At 38.6% G+C, this 17,076-nt stretch overlaps 1 protein-coding gene across 1 annotated transcript; it reads left to right on the top strand.

Annotated features, from left to right (window-relative positions):
• Positions 1-8,067: 8,067 nt before the first annotated feature.
• Positions 8,068-16,524, top strand: actr5 (actin related protein 5). Its single transcript, XM_034306332.2, has 9 exons — positions 8,068-8,527; positions 9,619-9,857; positions 11,430-11,599; positions 11,828-12,045; positions 12,158-12,295; positions 13,243-13,344; positions 13,525-13,664; positions 14,748-14,880; positions 15,802-16,524. The coding sequence occupies exons 1-9, from the start codon at positions 8,144-8,146 to the stop codon at positions 16,114-16,116; spliced, it is 1,839 nt and encodes a 612-aa protein (XP_034162223.2). The 5' UTR covers positions 8,068-8,143; the 3' UTR covers positions 16,117-16,524.
• The last annotated feature ends 552 nt before the right edge of the window (positions 16,525-17,076 follow it).

Here is a 17,076-nt window from a genome sequence, read left to right as displayed (position 1 = left end):
TGTGTGTGAGGAAAGTGAGACCACGTGTAGTCTGAGATGCTTGTTGTGGTGCTTGTTCCATGGTCAGGGCCGAGAGGAAAAGGTCTGGCACCATTTCTGCTGAAGTAGCCGATATTTGCGCGCAGTACACATGCTGGCTTACAGAGTCGGAAGAAGGGCATTAAATAAGAGTTTTGCTCCTCAGAAAAGTTTATATAGTCCCAATGTGTTTCTTATTGAACGAACAAATTAGTATAGTGTTTATTAATGTAGTGACATCTATGTCATGTCTATTTTATTTCCAAATTTTCCACACACAAATATATATATACATATATATATATATATATATATATATAGATAGATAGATAGATAGATAGATAAAGACATTGGATAAGCATCCTAAACATAATTAAGAATATCTGGAGTTTTGCCTGCAGGGACAGAGGAATAATTGTAGCATGTGGATTTTTATTGTTTTCCAGCACAAAATTAAATGTTTGTATGTCAGTAAAGAAAGTATGTCAGTACAGAAAAATGTTTGTATGGCAGTAAAGAAAGCAGCATATTACATAGAGACCATTTTTTAGACAAAAAACATAATGAAGGTTGCTGGGTTTTGCTGCAAAAATAAGAAGCAAGTGTGACAGTCAAAGTCTCCAGAAGAACTGTGGCTGCTTCTTTTGCACAGTACTATAATAATAAACGTATTCTGTTATTATCTAGAATTGGCTCACACTACACTGACTGAGCAGGTGTGTTAAAGAAGCCACAGGCGTGTCGCCATCACTGTGAGAGTGTGAATACATAATCATAGAGTTCAAATTCAGTTTGTCGGTAAGAAGCTATTTAAATAACTAGCTATTTTAGGGCTTTTTTTCAGTGAATTTGAGGTAGATGTATTTTAATTAATAGGCCACTCTTTAATAAAAAAAATTATAGCCTAGATTGCATAAAATGTAAGAAATTTAGTCAATTATTAAAGGCTGGTAAACAAAAATGGATATAAATTCTAAGCCTATTTAAATAACATAGGTTTAGGTTATTTTCTGTAATGTCTATATTCACCCAGATGTTGGAGCAGCTGGATGATACACTGTGTGTTGAAACAGCGAAGGAAAATGTGTGTGAGAGTTAAAGAGTTGGTATAGTGATAAAGTTACAGCGAATCTGGCAAAAAATATTTATACGAAAATTAATGATAACATTAAATTTGCTGTTTAGTTTTCACCCATCCATTCATCCATCCATTCATCTATTCATCCATCCAACCATCCATCCTTCCATCCTTCCATCCATCCAGTCACTTGTTCATTCCTTGATTTATTTAAAGACTAAATTTACTCATTTAGCCTTTTATTGGATGTACTCTTAAAGTAACACCCTTTTTTCTCTCTTACACAGTCAATACCATCATAAATTCCTCTGCAATTTCTTTTCTGTTAACAGCAAGGAATTCACTGCATGAGCTTAACCATATACACAAGCATGTAACCAAATAGCCAGTGCTTGATAGTAAGAGTTAGGCTACATTGTGGACCTAATGAACGGAACATTCAGTATATTTTCAGAACCATGGTCAGCACCCCAGACCGATAGCTCATCATGGTGTAGCCTGATTGGGAACAGAATGAAAAAAAGCTCTGTTTATTCAGAGTTTCACTGAAAAGAGAAACTGACAGGTTGCAATATTGCAGTTCAGTTGAAATCATATAGGTACATATTTAACACCCCATAAAGCCCCTGCCCACAAAACCTACCCAACTCACCCTCATATACTCAACTATCACTCTAAATATAGCAGCAGCCCAGAGGGCAGAGAAAGGGAGAAAATTCCACATATATCTTCATGGTTCACTGTCATTTGTATCTCTCTCTCTCTCTCTCTCTCTCTCTCACACACACACACACACACACACATCTGAGTCTTGGAATCTTGGTTCCTCCCATGGATTCTTCCACCATCCTAGGAAGCACAGATGTCTGATATCTATTCTATTCTAATCTATTCTAGCCATTAATATACATTTTAAAATTATTATTATTATTATTATTATTATTATTAGTCCAGTCAGTTTAGGCACTGGGGAACAATGAATCATTTTATGTTTTTGTGCAGCCAGTCACACAATTCAACTGCACCTGCATCAAACAAAGCAAGTTGTGTTAAAGGACAAAAGAGAGCAGACTTTAGGGATGAGGAGGCGGGGTGGGATTTGTGAATAAGCGTGCACGAGAGCTTGTGTATCAGTGTGTGCATGTGTGTATAAGTGCATCTGTCTGGGGGCTGTGATAGTCCTTTTATTGTTGCCATGGAGCTAATAATTGTGGCAGTAATTACTATCCGAAAACTAACATAACATAGCTTAATATGTAGGGTAAACGTTTCAGGTAATGCTGGACACTTAAGCTTTGTTATATTTATTTCCTGCTCTAATAAGTAAACTAATAAGTCAACATTGCTTTAGATAAGCCTTTTTAGAGACATTAAGTGATCACATGACTTCCTGGATGCATTCTCAAATAAAATATGACATGGATGTGGCGAAAGCTCTACAGGGGCAGGTGCTCTGATGAACAAAGGGGCATCAACACTGTCATACAACCTGTGGAATAATGCTAACGTTATGGTTTTTATGAGTGGTGATAAGTTGCCAGACACATTACTGATTTCAGTTCTAACCACACACAATCAGTGCCTGGATAATAATCAGTAATAAACACAATAATCTGGACAACAGTGGCTGGACAATAATCAAATCATATGAGGATTATTGGATAGTTATGATATATAGTTATATTACGATATATATGTTTCTCTCCCTTGTATCATAAGTATGAAGACTGATTGCCCCACCCTATCCCTTTTTAACCGATTTAACCACGAAACTCTTCCCTAGCTTGCTAGAAACAGCAGCAATAGCTAAAAGTCTGTCTGTAGACCACTTTTCCAGCATACTGGCAGAAAGCTTATCACACAATGCTTTCAAAAACAAAAAGAAACATTTTATCTTTCAACCTGATTTGTCAACCCATCCAGTGACAGGCTTCTGTACTCTTTAAAGATGGTTTAAATATATGTAAATGTCTGCAAATGTTAGATTTGTCAATGTCTGTGCTGACTACAGATCTGTATATATTTTTCCTGGGACTTGGTATGGATCAAAACCAATAATCAACATTTTTTTAGGTATCACTTCTCTGATGTTCTTGGGGTCCCTGGAAGATTAGTGGTTAGGCCACAGCGCAATCACCACTGCAGCCCGGGCTCGATTCCTGGCCAGGGAACCAACCCCAGCCACTGGGGATGCGGGCTACGGTCCGCTCTCAGTGCCAGTCCCAAGCCTGGATAAAAGTGGGGAGGATTGTGTCAGGAAGGGCATCTGGTGTAAAAGCTGTGCCAAATCAAATATACGCGGACCAGTGATCTGCTGTGGCGACCCCTAATGGGAGCAACTAAACGAGGAACAACAACAACTTCTCTGATGTTCTTGCATTTCCCACTATTGGTGCCAATGATGGTCATAATTATGGTGGCTACAAGAAAAAGGTCAATGACAGTCAAATGACTGAAACAGGTCAATTACTGTAGTAGCTACATATTACCCTCATATTCTAGATAGGTAGCTAGCTCCATACTCTGTTTTGTCCAAATGTAATAACTGAAGCTGCACAGGGAACTCTCATGGCAGCCATTTTTTGTATCATTCCAAACTAAGGGCCTTTTGCAAACAACTCGTGGAAGAACATTTCAGAATGTGAGATGAGTTGTGTGCTGTCCCTACACACAAGGTAGGCCCTGATGTATATTATCTGTGCCATTTTGATTGTCTCCTTAATAATACAGAAGTGTTTTGAAAGTAGAATCTATTGTGCATATCAACCTGCCTGAGACAGTTATGTGCCTCTGATTTACTATTAAAGGGGAAAGTAACAACTTCATTAAAGGATAAAGTAACATCTTTGTTGACTTTTTGCTGAAGTGATCTTAGAGACACTATTCAGTTCAGCATCTTAAGGCACTCCAGCACAAGGACGAGATCCCACCCTGAGGTGCCCTTTCAGTAAGGTCATAATAACCTGATCAGTCTCCAGAGAAATGCCATCCATTGTGCTGTAACAAACTGTAATACCTGCCATATACAACTTTAGTGTAGATTCAGACTTGCTGCAGTCTAACAGTCCCTGAAAGGATAATGTTTTGGGAATCAGGCAGTCCACCAGATCTAGTTGATGAGATGCACATCATTTGTGGAACAGCTTCCACCTAGAGTTATATACAGTAAGGCCCCTGTAACCCTGGGTACAGAATCCTGGGTATAGTTTTAACCTTGATTAAAAGGAGAGCAGGACAAATGGTCCACTGGGTGTAAAGCCAGGTGGACATCATAAAAAATGGACTCTAATTGTGGGTGCCTTCTTCTCCATTCACTCTTATGTGTCACTGATATTCACTCACCAATTGGTGTATAACTTTGTGTAATGTTAATACTATAGCCTATAGTTAAAGATACTGAGCACATACATTTTAAGGCCAAAAGTATGAGGACAGTTGTCGATCACATCCATATAAGTGCCTTCCCTAAACCGTTGCCACAAAGATGGAAGAACATAATTGGCCAGAATGTCTTTGTATGTTGTACCCTTAAGATTTCCCTTCACTGAAACTAAAGGGCCCAAACCTGTTCCAGCATGACAACGCCCCTGTGCACAAGGTGAGCTCCATATAGACATGGTTTTCCAAGGTTGGTGTGGAAAAACTCCAGTGGCCTGCACAGAGCCCTGATCTCAACCCCAGTGAACACCTTTGGGATGAATTGGAACGCTGACTGCAATCCAGGCCTTCTCGCCCGACATTAGTGCCTGATCTCACTAAAGCTCTTGTGGCTGAATGAGCACAAATCCTCACAGTCATGTTTCAAAATCTATTGAAAGCCTTCACAGATGATTGGAGGCTGTTATAGGCGCAGAGGGATTTGGAATACCCGTGGTTTTGGAATGTAATGCTCAGTAAGCACATAGGGGTGTGATGGTCAGGTGCCCACCTACTTTTGCCCTTATAGCATATGTTTTACACTGTATTAGAGATCCCCCTAGTGTGAGAGTACAGGTGAGGGTCAGGGGATAATTGACACACCATCTGCACAAGGCCCACACACTGTAGAATACAGGTACAGAAAGGGCGTAGACAGGGATAGAAATATGACATAATCCTACTCTCGCTTGTTCTCTCTCGCTCCATCTGTATGATTAATGTGTGGGCATGTGTTTTCTTCAGCCTACTGCCCCTTCATGCCTACTGGGTAGTGTAAGGGAGAGTCATCTCAGACATGACCTAGTTCTGTTCATGAATGTCGCTGTGAGCTAAATCTTTCTGCTTGAGCAATGAACCGAGAATACGCAAAGCCCCAAATGAAGAAATGCACTGCTGCTATCACTAAGGTACTAAATGTCAATAATGTCATTTAGCATTTTTGCACTTCGTGGTTTTTTTATTACTGTAATCATTTAATCATTAATAATTTAAATGCAATTATAGGTATAAGTAAAATACTGCATAGCAAAAATAATTTTTAAATAGATTTCGCATTATTAGGAACCTGTGAAGTAAAATAAACTATCCTTACAGTACTTGGCTGGTTAATTCTGAGCACAGTCACATGCCTCATTATAAAAGGGTGTGCAACCCGGGGATGTGATTACAGCGACAGTGGTGAGTTACACAAGGTGACAGTTATAAACAATCATACTATCCAATTTCCATAAGCAAGTGCTTTTAATATTAATTGATAATTAATCTGTTATTATATATATATATATATATATATATATATATATATATATATATATATATATATATATATATATATATATATAAGAATTTATTATATTCATTACAATTTAATTTATTTTTTTATTTATTCTTTTATTTAAAGTTTTTTTATTATGTTTTATACAGACAAAAGATTTTTTGAAAAGGAGTCTTTTCAGTCATAATTTATCATCAAAACAAAATTCAACAAAATGTATATATATATATATATATATATATATATATATATATAGATATAGATAGATAGATAGATAGATTTTTTTTGTTTCATTTATTACTGCTGTTTATAGTATTTTTTTAAAAAGCATTTTTTAATATTTTTGCTCAGCACTGTATATATATATAAAATTTCATAAAATTTTAAAAAGTGTCTGCACTGTATGTATGTATATATATATATATATATATATATATATATATATATATATATATACACACACACACATATATACATACATACACACACACACACACACACACACACACACACATATATATATACACTATATTACCAAAAGTATTCGGTCACCTGCCTTGACTCACATATGAACTTAAGTGCCATCCCATTCCTCACCCACAGGGTTCAATATGATGTCGGTCCACCTTTTGCAGCTATTACAGCTTCAACTCTTCTGGGAAGGCTGTCCACAAGGTTGAGGAGTGTGTTTATAGGAATTTTTGACCATTCTTCCAAAAGCGCATTGGTGAGGTCACACACTGATGTTGGTCGAGAAGGCCTGGCTCTCAGTCTCCGCTCTAATTCATCCCAAAGGTGTTCTATCGGGTTCAGGTCAGGACTCTGTGCAGGCCAGTCAAGTTCATCCACACCAGACTCTGTCATCCATGTCTTTATGGACCTTGCTTTGTGCACTGGTGCACAGTCATGTTGGAAGAGGAAGGGGTCCGCTCCAAACTGTTCCCACAAGGTTGGGAGCATGGAATTGTCCAAAATGTTTTGGTATCCTGAAGCATTCAAAGTTCCTTTCACTGGAACTAAGGGGCCAAGCCCAACTCCTGAAAAACAACCCCACACCATAATTCCTCCTCCACCAAATTTCACACTCGGCACAATGCAGTCCGAAATGTACCGTTCTCCTGGCAACCTCCAAACCCAGACTCGTCCATCAGATTGCCAGATGGAAAAGCGTGATTCATCACTCCGGAGAACGCGTCTCCACTGCTCTAGAGTCCAGTGGTGGCGTGCTTTACACCACTGCATCCGACGCTTTGCATTGCACTTGGTGATGTGTGGCTTGGATGCAGCTGCTCGGCCATGGAAACCCATTCCATGAAGCTCTCTGCGTACTGTACTTGGGCTAATCTGAAGGTCACATGAAGTTTGGAGCTCTGTAGCAATTGACTGTGAAGAAAGTCGACGACCTCTTTGCACTATGCGCTTCAGCATCCGCTGACCCCTCTCCGTCAGTTTACGTGGCCTACCACTTCGTGGCTGAGTTGCTGTTGTTCCCAAACTCTTCCATTTTGTTATGATAAAGCTGACAGTTGACTGTGGAATATTTAGGAGCGAGGAAATTTCACGACTGGATTTGTTGCACAGGTGGCATCCTATGACAGTTCCACGCTGGAATTCACTGAGCTCCTGAGAGCGGCCCATTCTTTCACAAATGTTTGTAAAAACAGTCTGCATGCCTAAGTGCTTGATTTTATACACCTGTGGCCAGGCCAAGTGATTAGGACACCTGATTCTGATCATTTGGATGGGTGACCGAATACTTTTGGTAATATAGTGTATATATATATATATATATATATATATATATATATATATATATATATATATATATATACACATATATATATACAATGCATACACACAGTAATGTTCTATTCAGATTGGAGCTATTTACTGAGCTAAAAAAAAAAAATATTGTGACGTCAGATTACTGGTGCGGTTTTTCTTGATATGTCTGCATCTTTTTAAAATAAACTCGTCTTCTCTGCATTTTACTTTCCAGAATGTTCAGTCTGTCGATTTGTGGTTGTCGTTATTTCCTTTTGTCAATACTTATTAACGATCCGATACAAATATGCAGCTGCAAAGCTAGGTTTGATAAATATAGCCCTTATAAATGGTGGGATGTCATCTTCAGAGAGAGTAAGATAGTCATGGTCGGCTTTTATGGGCACTTCTCCCTGCCAGTGACCTTGAACCGTGTGATTTTTCCACGCACAGTGTATTTAAATGCAGGCACATATTTTGGCCATTATTCTCTCGTGTTACACACCGAGAACAACACAGCATTCTACGCGGAACATTAAACGCAGGCGCGAAACGTTCCGGATCTATTTTGAAGTGACACCCATTTGAAAATGACGTCCGCCGCCAGTCCGCCTTGCAAAATATTCACGTTTCAGGACGCTAAATGTTCCCCTGACCCCGTGTTCGAAATAAAGCCCGAATGTTTACACTCGTCTCCAGCTCCGATAGTAGTGGATAATGGATCTTTCCAGACGCGAGCCGGTTGGGCTTGTAAAGGAGAAGAATTTGCACTTCCGGCGCTGCTGTTTAAATCAGTGGCGGCGAGAAGCAGAGGAGCAGCGCGGAGTGAAACGCAGGTCGGCAATGACATCCCGAATCTGGAGCCGCTCCGGTGGCTGCTTAAGAGTCAGTTCGACCGCAATGTTGTTGTTAATTTTGAGATCCAAGAGCTCATGTTGGACTATATCTTTGTTCACCTCGGCATTGGAACAGAGGTAAGACACGAGCTTGTTTATACATATATAGCATTCCTGTAGAATAGCTGTAGTATACCTGTAGTATATCTTTAGTATACCTGTAGTATTCCTGTAGTATATCTGTAATATATCTTTAGTATACCTGTAGTATTCCTGTAGTATACCTGTAGTATATCTTTAGTATACCTGTAGTATAGCTGTAGTATACCTGTAGTATAGCTGCAGTATACCTGTAGAATAGCTGTAGTATTCCTGTAGTGTATCTGTAGTATATCTTTAGTATACCTGTAGTATTCCTGTAGTATATCTGTAATATATCTTTAGTATACCTGTAGTATTCCTGTAGTATATCTGTAGTATATCTTTAGTATACCTGTAGTATAGCTGTAGTGTATCTGTAGTATATCTTTAGTATACCTGTAGTATATCTGTAGTATATCTTTAGTATACCTGTAGTATTCCTGTAGTATATCTGTAGTATATCTTTAGTATACCTGTAGTATTCCTGTAGTATATCTGTAATATATCTTTAGTATACCTGTAGTATTCCTGTAGTATATCTGTAGTATATCTTTAGTATACCTGTAGTATAGCTGTAGTGTATCTGTAGTATATCTTTAGTATACCTGTAGTATTCCTGTAGTATATCTGTAGTATATCTTTAGTATACCTGTAGTATTCCTGTAGTATATCTGTAGTATATCTTTAGTATACCTGTAGTATTCCTGTAGTATATCTTTAGTATACCTGTAGTATAGCTGTAGTGTATCTGTAGTATATCTTTAGTATACCTGTAGTATAGCTGTAGTATACCTGCAGTATAGCTGTAGTATTTGTGTAGTATTTGTGGTGTACCTGCAGTATACATGTAGTATACCTGCAGTATAGCTATAGTATACCTGTAGTATACTTGAAGTATAGCTGTAGTATACCTGAAGAATAGCTGTAGTGTACCTGTAGTATTCCTGTACACCAAGGACATCAGAACTGATTATAAATGTTATGCCACTTCACCTGTCCTACTACTACCACACAGTGCAACATTAGCTGGGTGACTGAAGACCCTCTAAGACTCAACTGTTCTAAATATCTGTGTTTTCCGTAACCAGGGTCATGTGGAACATCCACTGGTCTTCACTGAGGCTCCTTGCAACCCACTTCACTGCCGGCAGATGATGTCTGAACTGCTGTTTGAGTGTTATGGAGTTCCTCGGGTGGCATATGGTGTTGACAGCCTGTTCAGTTTCTACTACAACAGCACACAATGCAGTCTCGATAAACCTCACACAGGCTTGGTGTTGTCTTCTGGATATCACTGTTCTCACGTGTTGCCCTTCATCAATGGCAGGTGCAGAGCTTTGAGTTGTTTCCCTCAGTACATTATGCTTTATGCTAACATGATCAAAGCCTTTTTAGTGCATTGTTATGTTCAGGCATAGCTTTTATGTTAGAAAAATCTGAGCTCATGTATTGCTGTAACGTTTGGACAGCTTGCTTGATACCCCCTGTTGTATATGCAGTGGTCTCTTAGGTACTGAATTTGAAGTATTCAGAAGTCATGACCTAAGCAGTTATCTGGTAGTGTTGTTATCTAGACTTATCTAGATCCTAGCATGGAATCCTCCCCTGTCGATTTTCCCACACCACTGGAATCCCCACACTTTTGCTGGGAGCACCAGAGACATGATTTGGCATTGTGGTGAGGAGCTTGTGGAATAAATCTCATGTCAGAAAGTTATTGTATGCTGAAATAATAATATTATCAATCACGGGGTTCAAAACTTTTTCACACCCTGTGTAACGGGTGATCCAGACAAAGTCGGTCTCAACTATGCTCTTCAACTGAGCACTGAGTGGATGATTTAGCTTATGAGGCAGGGTGCGTGTTGCATTTCGCAGAATATGAAGAAGCTTTCTTTCACTGCTGATCAGTTAGCTGCTCATCCACTAGAGGCCCTGTTACCGAGTGCAGGCCTTTTAGCTTTTAGCTCAAACACAGAAACAGATAGTCGTCACTGTCTATGTATAAACATTACGGTGAGAGGTAGAGATTTGTGTACTTCAGCAGTATAGATGTCAGAGGGACAAATGTCTCAAACCCACATAGGACAGCAAGTCAGTCCTTTATGTCAATTTGTATTCATGATTAGATTCATGGTCACCTACAGCTTCTCTGGTGTACTTGATGTTGACTGCAGAAAGAAAACTAACATTATTCTGTTCACTTAAGAGATAAGTTATCATGTTTGGCCAGTTTTAGTTGTGTAGGACTACTGAAGTAGGTGTCATCAAGTAATACCACATACTGATTTCAAATAGGGCTATGTGTACATCAGCTAACCCTTTTATTCCAACCAAACCCAACCCTCTGCTCCGCTCACTAAGACTCCTATCCCCATCAATGACCCATAGCCCAGTATGATGGTTACAGGGTTACGCAATCCCATAGCATACACAGCCATGTAGTAAAAATCAGCTTACTTTTCATAGGTCAGAAGGTTACCTGCCAACTATATCCATGTTCTTTTAAGTGACATTTTCACTTCTTTGCCATAAAGTCCACTTGTGAAATGTCTTAATGTTGATACGTCATTGAATTGAAATGCAACCAACAACTGCAAAAATGTCACAGCACAAGAGACCCTTTCATCTCATGATTGAGTTTTAATAATATTACATTACTATAATATACTATAATTATTATTATTGCTGGCTTGATACTGATACTGGTATCAGGTCTCTTTCCAATACTGTTGGTTAAAAAAAAACAAAAAAACATGTACTCGTACTCTGTCTGAGATAAATGCTAGTTATGCATCCCTTATTATTATTATTATTATTATTATTATTATTATTATTATTATTATTATCGTTGTTGATGTATTTTCCAGATTGTTCATTACTGTGCATGTGTATACAGATTGGACGCTGTTAACTGTAAGCGAATAAATGTCGGAGGAAGCCATGCTGCGGCGTATATGCAGAGACTCCTCCAGCTGAAATATCCTGCTCATCAGGCAGCCATCACACCCAGCCGTATGGAGGAGCTACTGCATCATCACTGCTACGTCGCTGTGGATTACCAGCAGGGTAAAGCCTGCTGTACATACCCATCTTCCAATGCATTAAACATTAACATTAGCAACACTTACCTGACAATAGGGGTCATAGAATTCATAGTTACTGAAGGAAATTTTTCTCTATCAAGCATCACAGATTCAGGTTTTGGTGATTTTAACTGTATAAATGAAGTCCACAATTGAACAGCTGCCCTGGCATTAAAAGAAACTCTGATATTCTGGAAATTTCCCTATACAGAGCTGGAGAAGTGGCGTAGTGCTGAGTTTTACGAGGCTGAGGTTCACCGCATGCAGCTGCCATTCTCGGGGAAGGTAGCAGGGATGTACGCTAGCGTGGAGGAGAGGCAGGAGAAACGAGTGCAGCAGCTACGCAGGCTCGAGGAGATGAGCAATCGGCACAGAGAAGAGAGACTGCAGCAAGATCAGAAGAGACTGCACACATTGCTTATGGTGCAGGTACACGTTAAGCACACATGCTGAGCCCTGCAGAGAAATGGCCAGAAATAAAGCCCCTGTTCTATTCTCACAGTGCCACACTTTTTCCTTTTTCTGCTCTCTCTCTATGTAGGAGCTGTTGGAGGAGGGCGCAGTGGAGCAATTTCACCGACGACTGATGGAGCTGAACATGGACTCAGCTGAGGAACTACAGTCTTACATCCACAAGCTCAGTCTGAGTGTGGAGCAGCACAGACTAGCTAGAGCAGAGGTATATATCCATATGTGGTCTGTGAGTGTGTGTTCGTATGTTGAAGGAAGTCTGAATTAGACACCGAAGTGATAAATTTCATGATGTACGATGTTTTACTGCAGTTAAAGATGTCCAGAGTGGGCAGCAGGTAGTATTGGGACCTCCGGCGTTTAGAGTTATATTTTTTAAATGCTATACATATTAACGTATTTTGTTTTGTTAAAATATTTTATGTTTAGCAAAGCAAAAAGGTCTATATTTTATTTCAGTGAAAAGAATAATGTATCATTATTACAATATTACCGCAACAAGCTTCATTCGAACACATTTATTAAAGTCCAGGACATATGAATGCAATTTTTTAGGTGTAGTGTACATGTAGTGTAACTCTGGAGGGTATTAAATATTAACCTCATGGTGGTATGATTGTATTTCACATAGTAAAACCAAATGTGAATTCCCAAGGCATTTGCTTTCTACCTATTAGCTAGTAAAACATAGATGCATTATCATAATGGGCATGGACCCTGTTTTAGATCTCGTGCGACATCTTTGGCTTTATCAAGGACTGTTGTGATTAACCCCTTAAACTCTCAGGATCAATCTGTGGGCAGTGTTCATTTTACTGATACATTTCTTTTCATGACAAAAACAAAACAATACGTGAATGGAAATAAACCCTTGTGACGCTTTCCCCAATGAAATGAGAGAAATGAGAGAAAAATGCCGAAAGGTTGATTAGGCATCATTGATATCCACTTGTTATTCACTCAGAGTAAAGAAATATAAGTGATTATGGATGTAACAGTGCACATTTTGAAATGTGAGTTCAGAACATCTTTGAAAAGAAATTTAAAGCTAAATACTGTAGCTTCCTGTTTGAGTTGAGACAGTCTGTGCTGTGTAATGATCTAGTTCTGATTAATAGGTATGTGTGTGTGGTTGTTTTTATCCTGTGTTCTTAGATTACAGAGCTGGAGCAGTTGGAGCAGTCTGTGGATGAAGGTGACATGGAGGTTGATGTAATTAAAGAGAGCTCTGAACCTGAAAAAGCTGATAATATCCAGGTGAAGTAATATTACTTCTTTACACAAAGTTATGAAATAACAGAAGACCAGAAGACCATGCCTGAAGCTCCACCTTATTTCCAGTTTATTTCCAAAACTTCCTTCTGCTTATTAATTATCGTTAATTATGCTTGAACTAATTTAGGTTATTTTTACTCCCTCCTCATGTTTGGTCTGCAGCCAGCGTTTAACATGGCAGAGTACCACCAGCTGTTTGTGGGAACTGAGAGACTACGGGCACCAGAGGTCCTGTTTCGTCCTTATCTTATCGGTGAAGAGCAGATGGGCCTTACTGAAGCACTACAGTTTGTACTAGAACAGTGAGCTCATTTCTTACATTTCTGGCCTGGCATCAGGTTGATCAGCTTCAAAGTCTCAAAAGAAGATTAGTCTAAAATTGTCGTTTACTTTTTTTATGCATTTGGCAGACGCTCTTATCCAGAGCGACTTACAGAAGTGCTTTGAAGTCTCTATCAGTAAATATATTCTGATACTGGTTCGCTAGGTTACAGACTAAGAGTACCATCAGTCTATAAGCTCTGATGAGGAGGTAATAGAGTGACAAGCACTCAGACAATACAAAGACTTTATGAGGAGGTAAATCTTTAGACGTCGTATGAAGACTACCAGTGACTCAGCTGTCCGGACATCCAGGGGAAGTTTATTCCACCACCTAGGCGCCAGAACACAGAAAAGTCTTGCTGCATGCCTTCCTTGTACCCTAAGAGATAGTGGAACCAGTCGAGCAGTGCTAGAGGATCAGCTCTGCAGAGATGCAGCTCGGGATTGTTCACTGCTCATTCTTTTTAGGAACCCATGTAGATCACTAAATAAATAATTTAGTGGTTGACTGTTTAACCTTAAAAGGTGCATAATTAATATATGATTTACAGTGAGGAACAAAATTGGTTTCTTTTAAAAATCGTCTGGCCACCAGAGGGCACTGTTTCTCACTAGGAGTCTATTCTCTTTCAGCTTTATAAATCCAGTCAGGTTATTGGAGACAGATCCATGTCTAATCACAAGTCATAACTAAAATCACATGCAGTCTCGCGCTTCTCACTTTCCCATTTTGTGATTTTCACTCCAAGCCAAAATATTTCATTTAAGGATTAAATATTGGATAGAATACTTTTTTTCAGCTCTATTTTTGGTTCTGTCTTTTCTTTAGGAGATGATGGATAAATTAGGCTTAAAAAATATGTGTTCTTCTTATTTTCTGATTCTGTTTAAATGAAATATGATGTTACCTCTTTTTTTTTAGGTTTGTTTATTGAATTTGGTTGGTAATTTGTTGAATCGTAGCTTACAATTATATATAGCTTATACATAAAATAGCTGATTGAAAAGCTTAAGTGTGTGTATGTAGATGATCAGAAGTGCACTGCATTTGTGTCGTGCAGGTACTCTCCAGAACTGCAGGCAATGCTGGCTGAAAACGTTTATCTGACTGGAGGAAACCTCCTTTACCCTGGAGTTAAAGAGAGAGTTGAGAGAGAACTGCTTGCTATGAGGCCCTTCCAGTCACACTTTAAGGTAACAGAGAGATAAAGTCATACACTGTGCTTTGTAGTACTGTTTTTTAATTTGCAGTCTTAGGCACCCTATTTTTTTTTTAGTACAAACTTTGTTATAGAGTTTTATTTTATGACTTCTACATTACTGATTCAGTACAAAAACATTTTAGATTTCCAAACATTAGTTTTCCAGCACAAAATTAAATGTTACAGAAAAATGTTTGTATGTCAGTAAAGAAAGCAGCATATTACATAAGAGACACTTTTCAGACAAAAAAACATAATGAAGGCTGCTGGGTTTTGCTGCAAAAATAAGAAGCAAGTGTGACAGTCAAAGTCTCCAGAAGAACTGTGGCTGCTTCTGCAAGATGCTCAGTAACACTTACAGCTCATTTCCTTATAAAACTGCACACCTGAGACTACTATTTTTTTTTGTAATGTACATGCAATTTATTATTTTTGTAAAATTTGTAACAAGCTTATACACTCAGTTGCTTATAAATTCAAAAATTTTGCGGACTTCAGTTAGATGTCAGTTCAGACAGTAGATGTTTTATCATTTATTCACTGAATCGTCCAGGCCACTGGCATACGATAAGGTCTTTGTGGTAAAAGTCTGTTGTTGTCTTGTGTTGGCATCTCTGAGTTTCTCTCTGGGGTTCATTCTCTCTTATTTCCCACTGTTCGAACACGCGCCAGCATCCACCAGTGTACATATCCATGAATGAGCCAGCCTTCATGTACATGGCAAAATGCTTTTAAAATGGCAACATAATTTATACCCTAAATTCATCTTAACTTAATAATTCTCAATATTGGCATCAGACAATTTACACAACAGTCCCAATGTTTAGGATTATGTCACTAAAGAATTTCACTAACATTAAGATTTATACAGCAAGAAAAACTATTTTTTTATTTTTTTTTTTGTCTTTCCCAGGTCACGTTGGCATCTCAGCCGTCTCTGGATGCCTGGTTTGGGGCGCGTGAGTGGGCTTTAAGGAACGCGGCTGGATCTCATGGCTGGATCAGCCGCCAGGACTATGAAGAGAAAGGGGGCGAGTACCTGAGTGAGCACTGCTCATCCAACATCTTCATCCCCATGTGGATCAGCAAACCAGCAGCACGCAGTAACGAACTGTCATATTCAGCTACAGAACATGCTCAGGACGTTAGCGTTTCAACTACAAGCTTGAACACTGATGTGACCTGTGACCCAAACAGTGGAACTTCAGGGGTTACAGTGTCACAATAGACTGCTTGCATGTCCTCTTATATTCCCTATTCACAAGTTGCCCCATAAAAATGCATTTATAACTCTGTGAAGTGCAGACACAATGACAGTGATTGTATTAAGCTGGACTAAGTCTGGTCAGACAAATCACCATTATTTGCATGGATACTGCAATGGAGTAGTTTTATAACAATATAATCCATTCTTTTTTAATGATGCATCTTTCTGCAGCCCTCCTGTACAGTGCTTATAACTTAATGAATCGTCCAAATTAGCTTCCTGGAAAAGGACAAAAATATTGCTGAATATTGCTGAAAAGAGATAAACATTTAGTTTTGTAAATTTAATTTAAATTGCCTATTTTTTGGCTGCATAGTGAAAGTGCATTAAGTTTCCAATAAAGCAGGTTTGTGGAAATCATCCTTGAAATGCTGTGGCTGTTTCAGTTACTCATTCTAACCTTATTGACACACTCACTGATTTATGTAGTCACTTGGCGACATGTTGTCTAAGCAAAGCTACGAGCTAGGGTAACTGCTTTATCATTGTAGTTCATTTGTCTAGTGACTCTGCTGCAAATATACTATCTCTTGTTATTCCTTACTGAGATTGTCTCGTTAGTTTGATGTAAGCATTATCTGTAACTTTGAAAAGAGGAAATTACTTCTCAAAATAGGCTTGATGGTTTTTTGTTTTGTTTTTTTTGACAGCTTATGCAGTAATTATTTGCTTGGGTAGAGGTAACTTCTTGGGATGAGAACAGATCTGTGGAAAAGAGTAAATTAAAAAAAATATATATTAAAAAATCAATTACATCTAGGAGTTTTTCTTTACAACAGTAGGGGTAAAAGAATAAGAAATACATTAAGTCCACAATGCTGGGTTCTTCTCATAAAAACCAAACCGGAACACATCTGCTTTGTATTAGTTTGGGAGCCTGACTAGATAAACAATGGACTGTAAGCTTGACTTTTTGTTTAT

Source organism: Pangasianodon hypophthalmus, chromosome 8, assembly GCF_027358585.1.
Source record: "Pangasianodon hypophthalmus isolate fPanHyp1 chromosome 8, fPanHyp1.pri, whole genome shotgun sequence".
In the NCBI taxonomy this organism is placed as follows: domain Eukaryota; kingdom Metazoa; phylum Chordata; class Actinopteri; order Siluriformes; family Pangasiidae; genus Pangasianodon; species Pangasianodon hypophthalmus.
This window is presented reverse-complemented; position numbering and strand designations above follow the sequence as displayed.

Excerpts from the sequence above, each read along its gene's own strand:
- actr5 (XM_034306332.2), top strand. The coding sequence starts at position 8,144 with ATGACGTCCGCCGCCAGTCCGCCTTGCAAAATATTCACGTTTCAGGAC. Across the intron at positions 12,296-13,242 it reads ACAGACTAGCTAGAGCAGAG|ATTACAGAGCTGGAGCAGTT; the intron begins GTATATATCCAT and ends CTGTGTTCTTAG. Across the intron at positions 14,881-15,801 it reads CCTTCCAGTCACACTTTAAG|GTCACGTTGGCATCTCAGCC; the intron begins GTAACAGAGAGA and ends TGTCTTTCCCAG.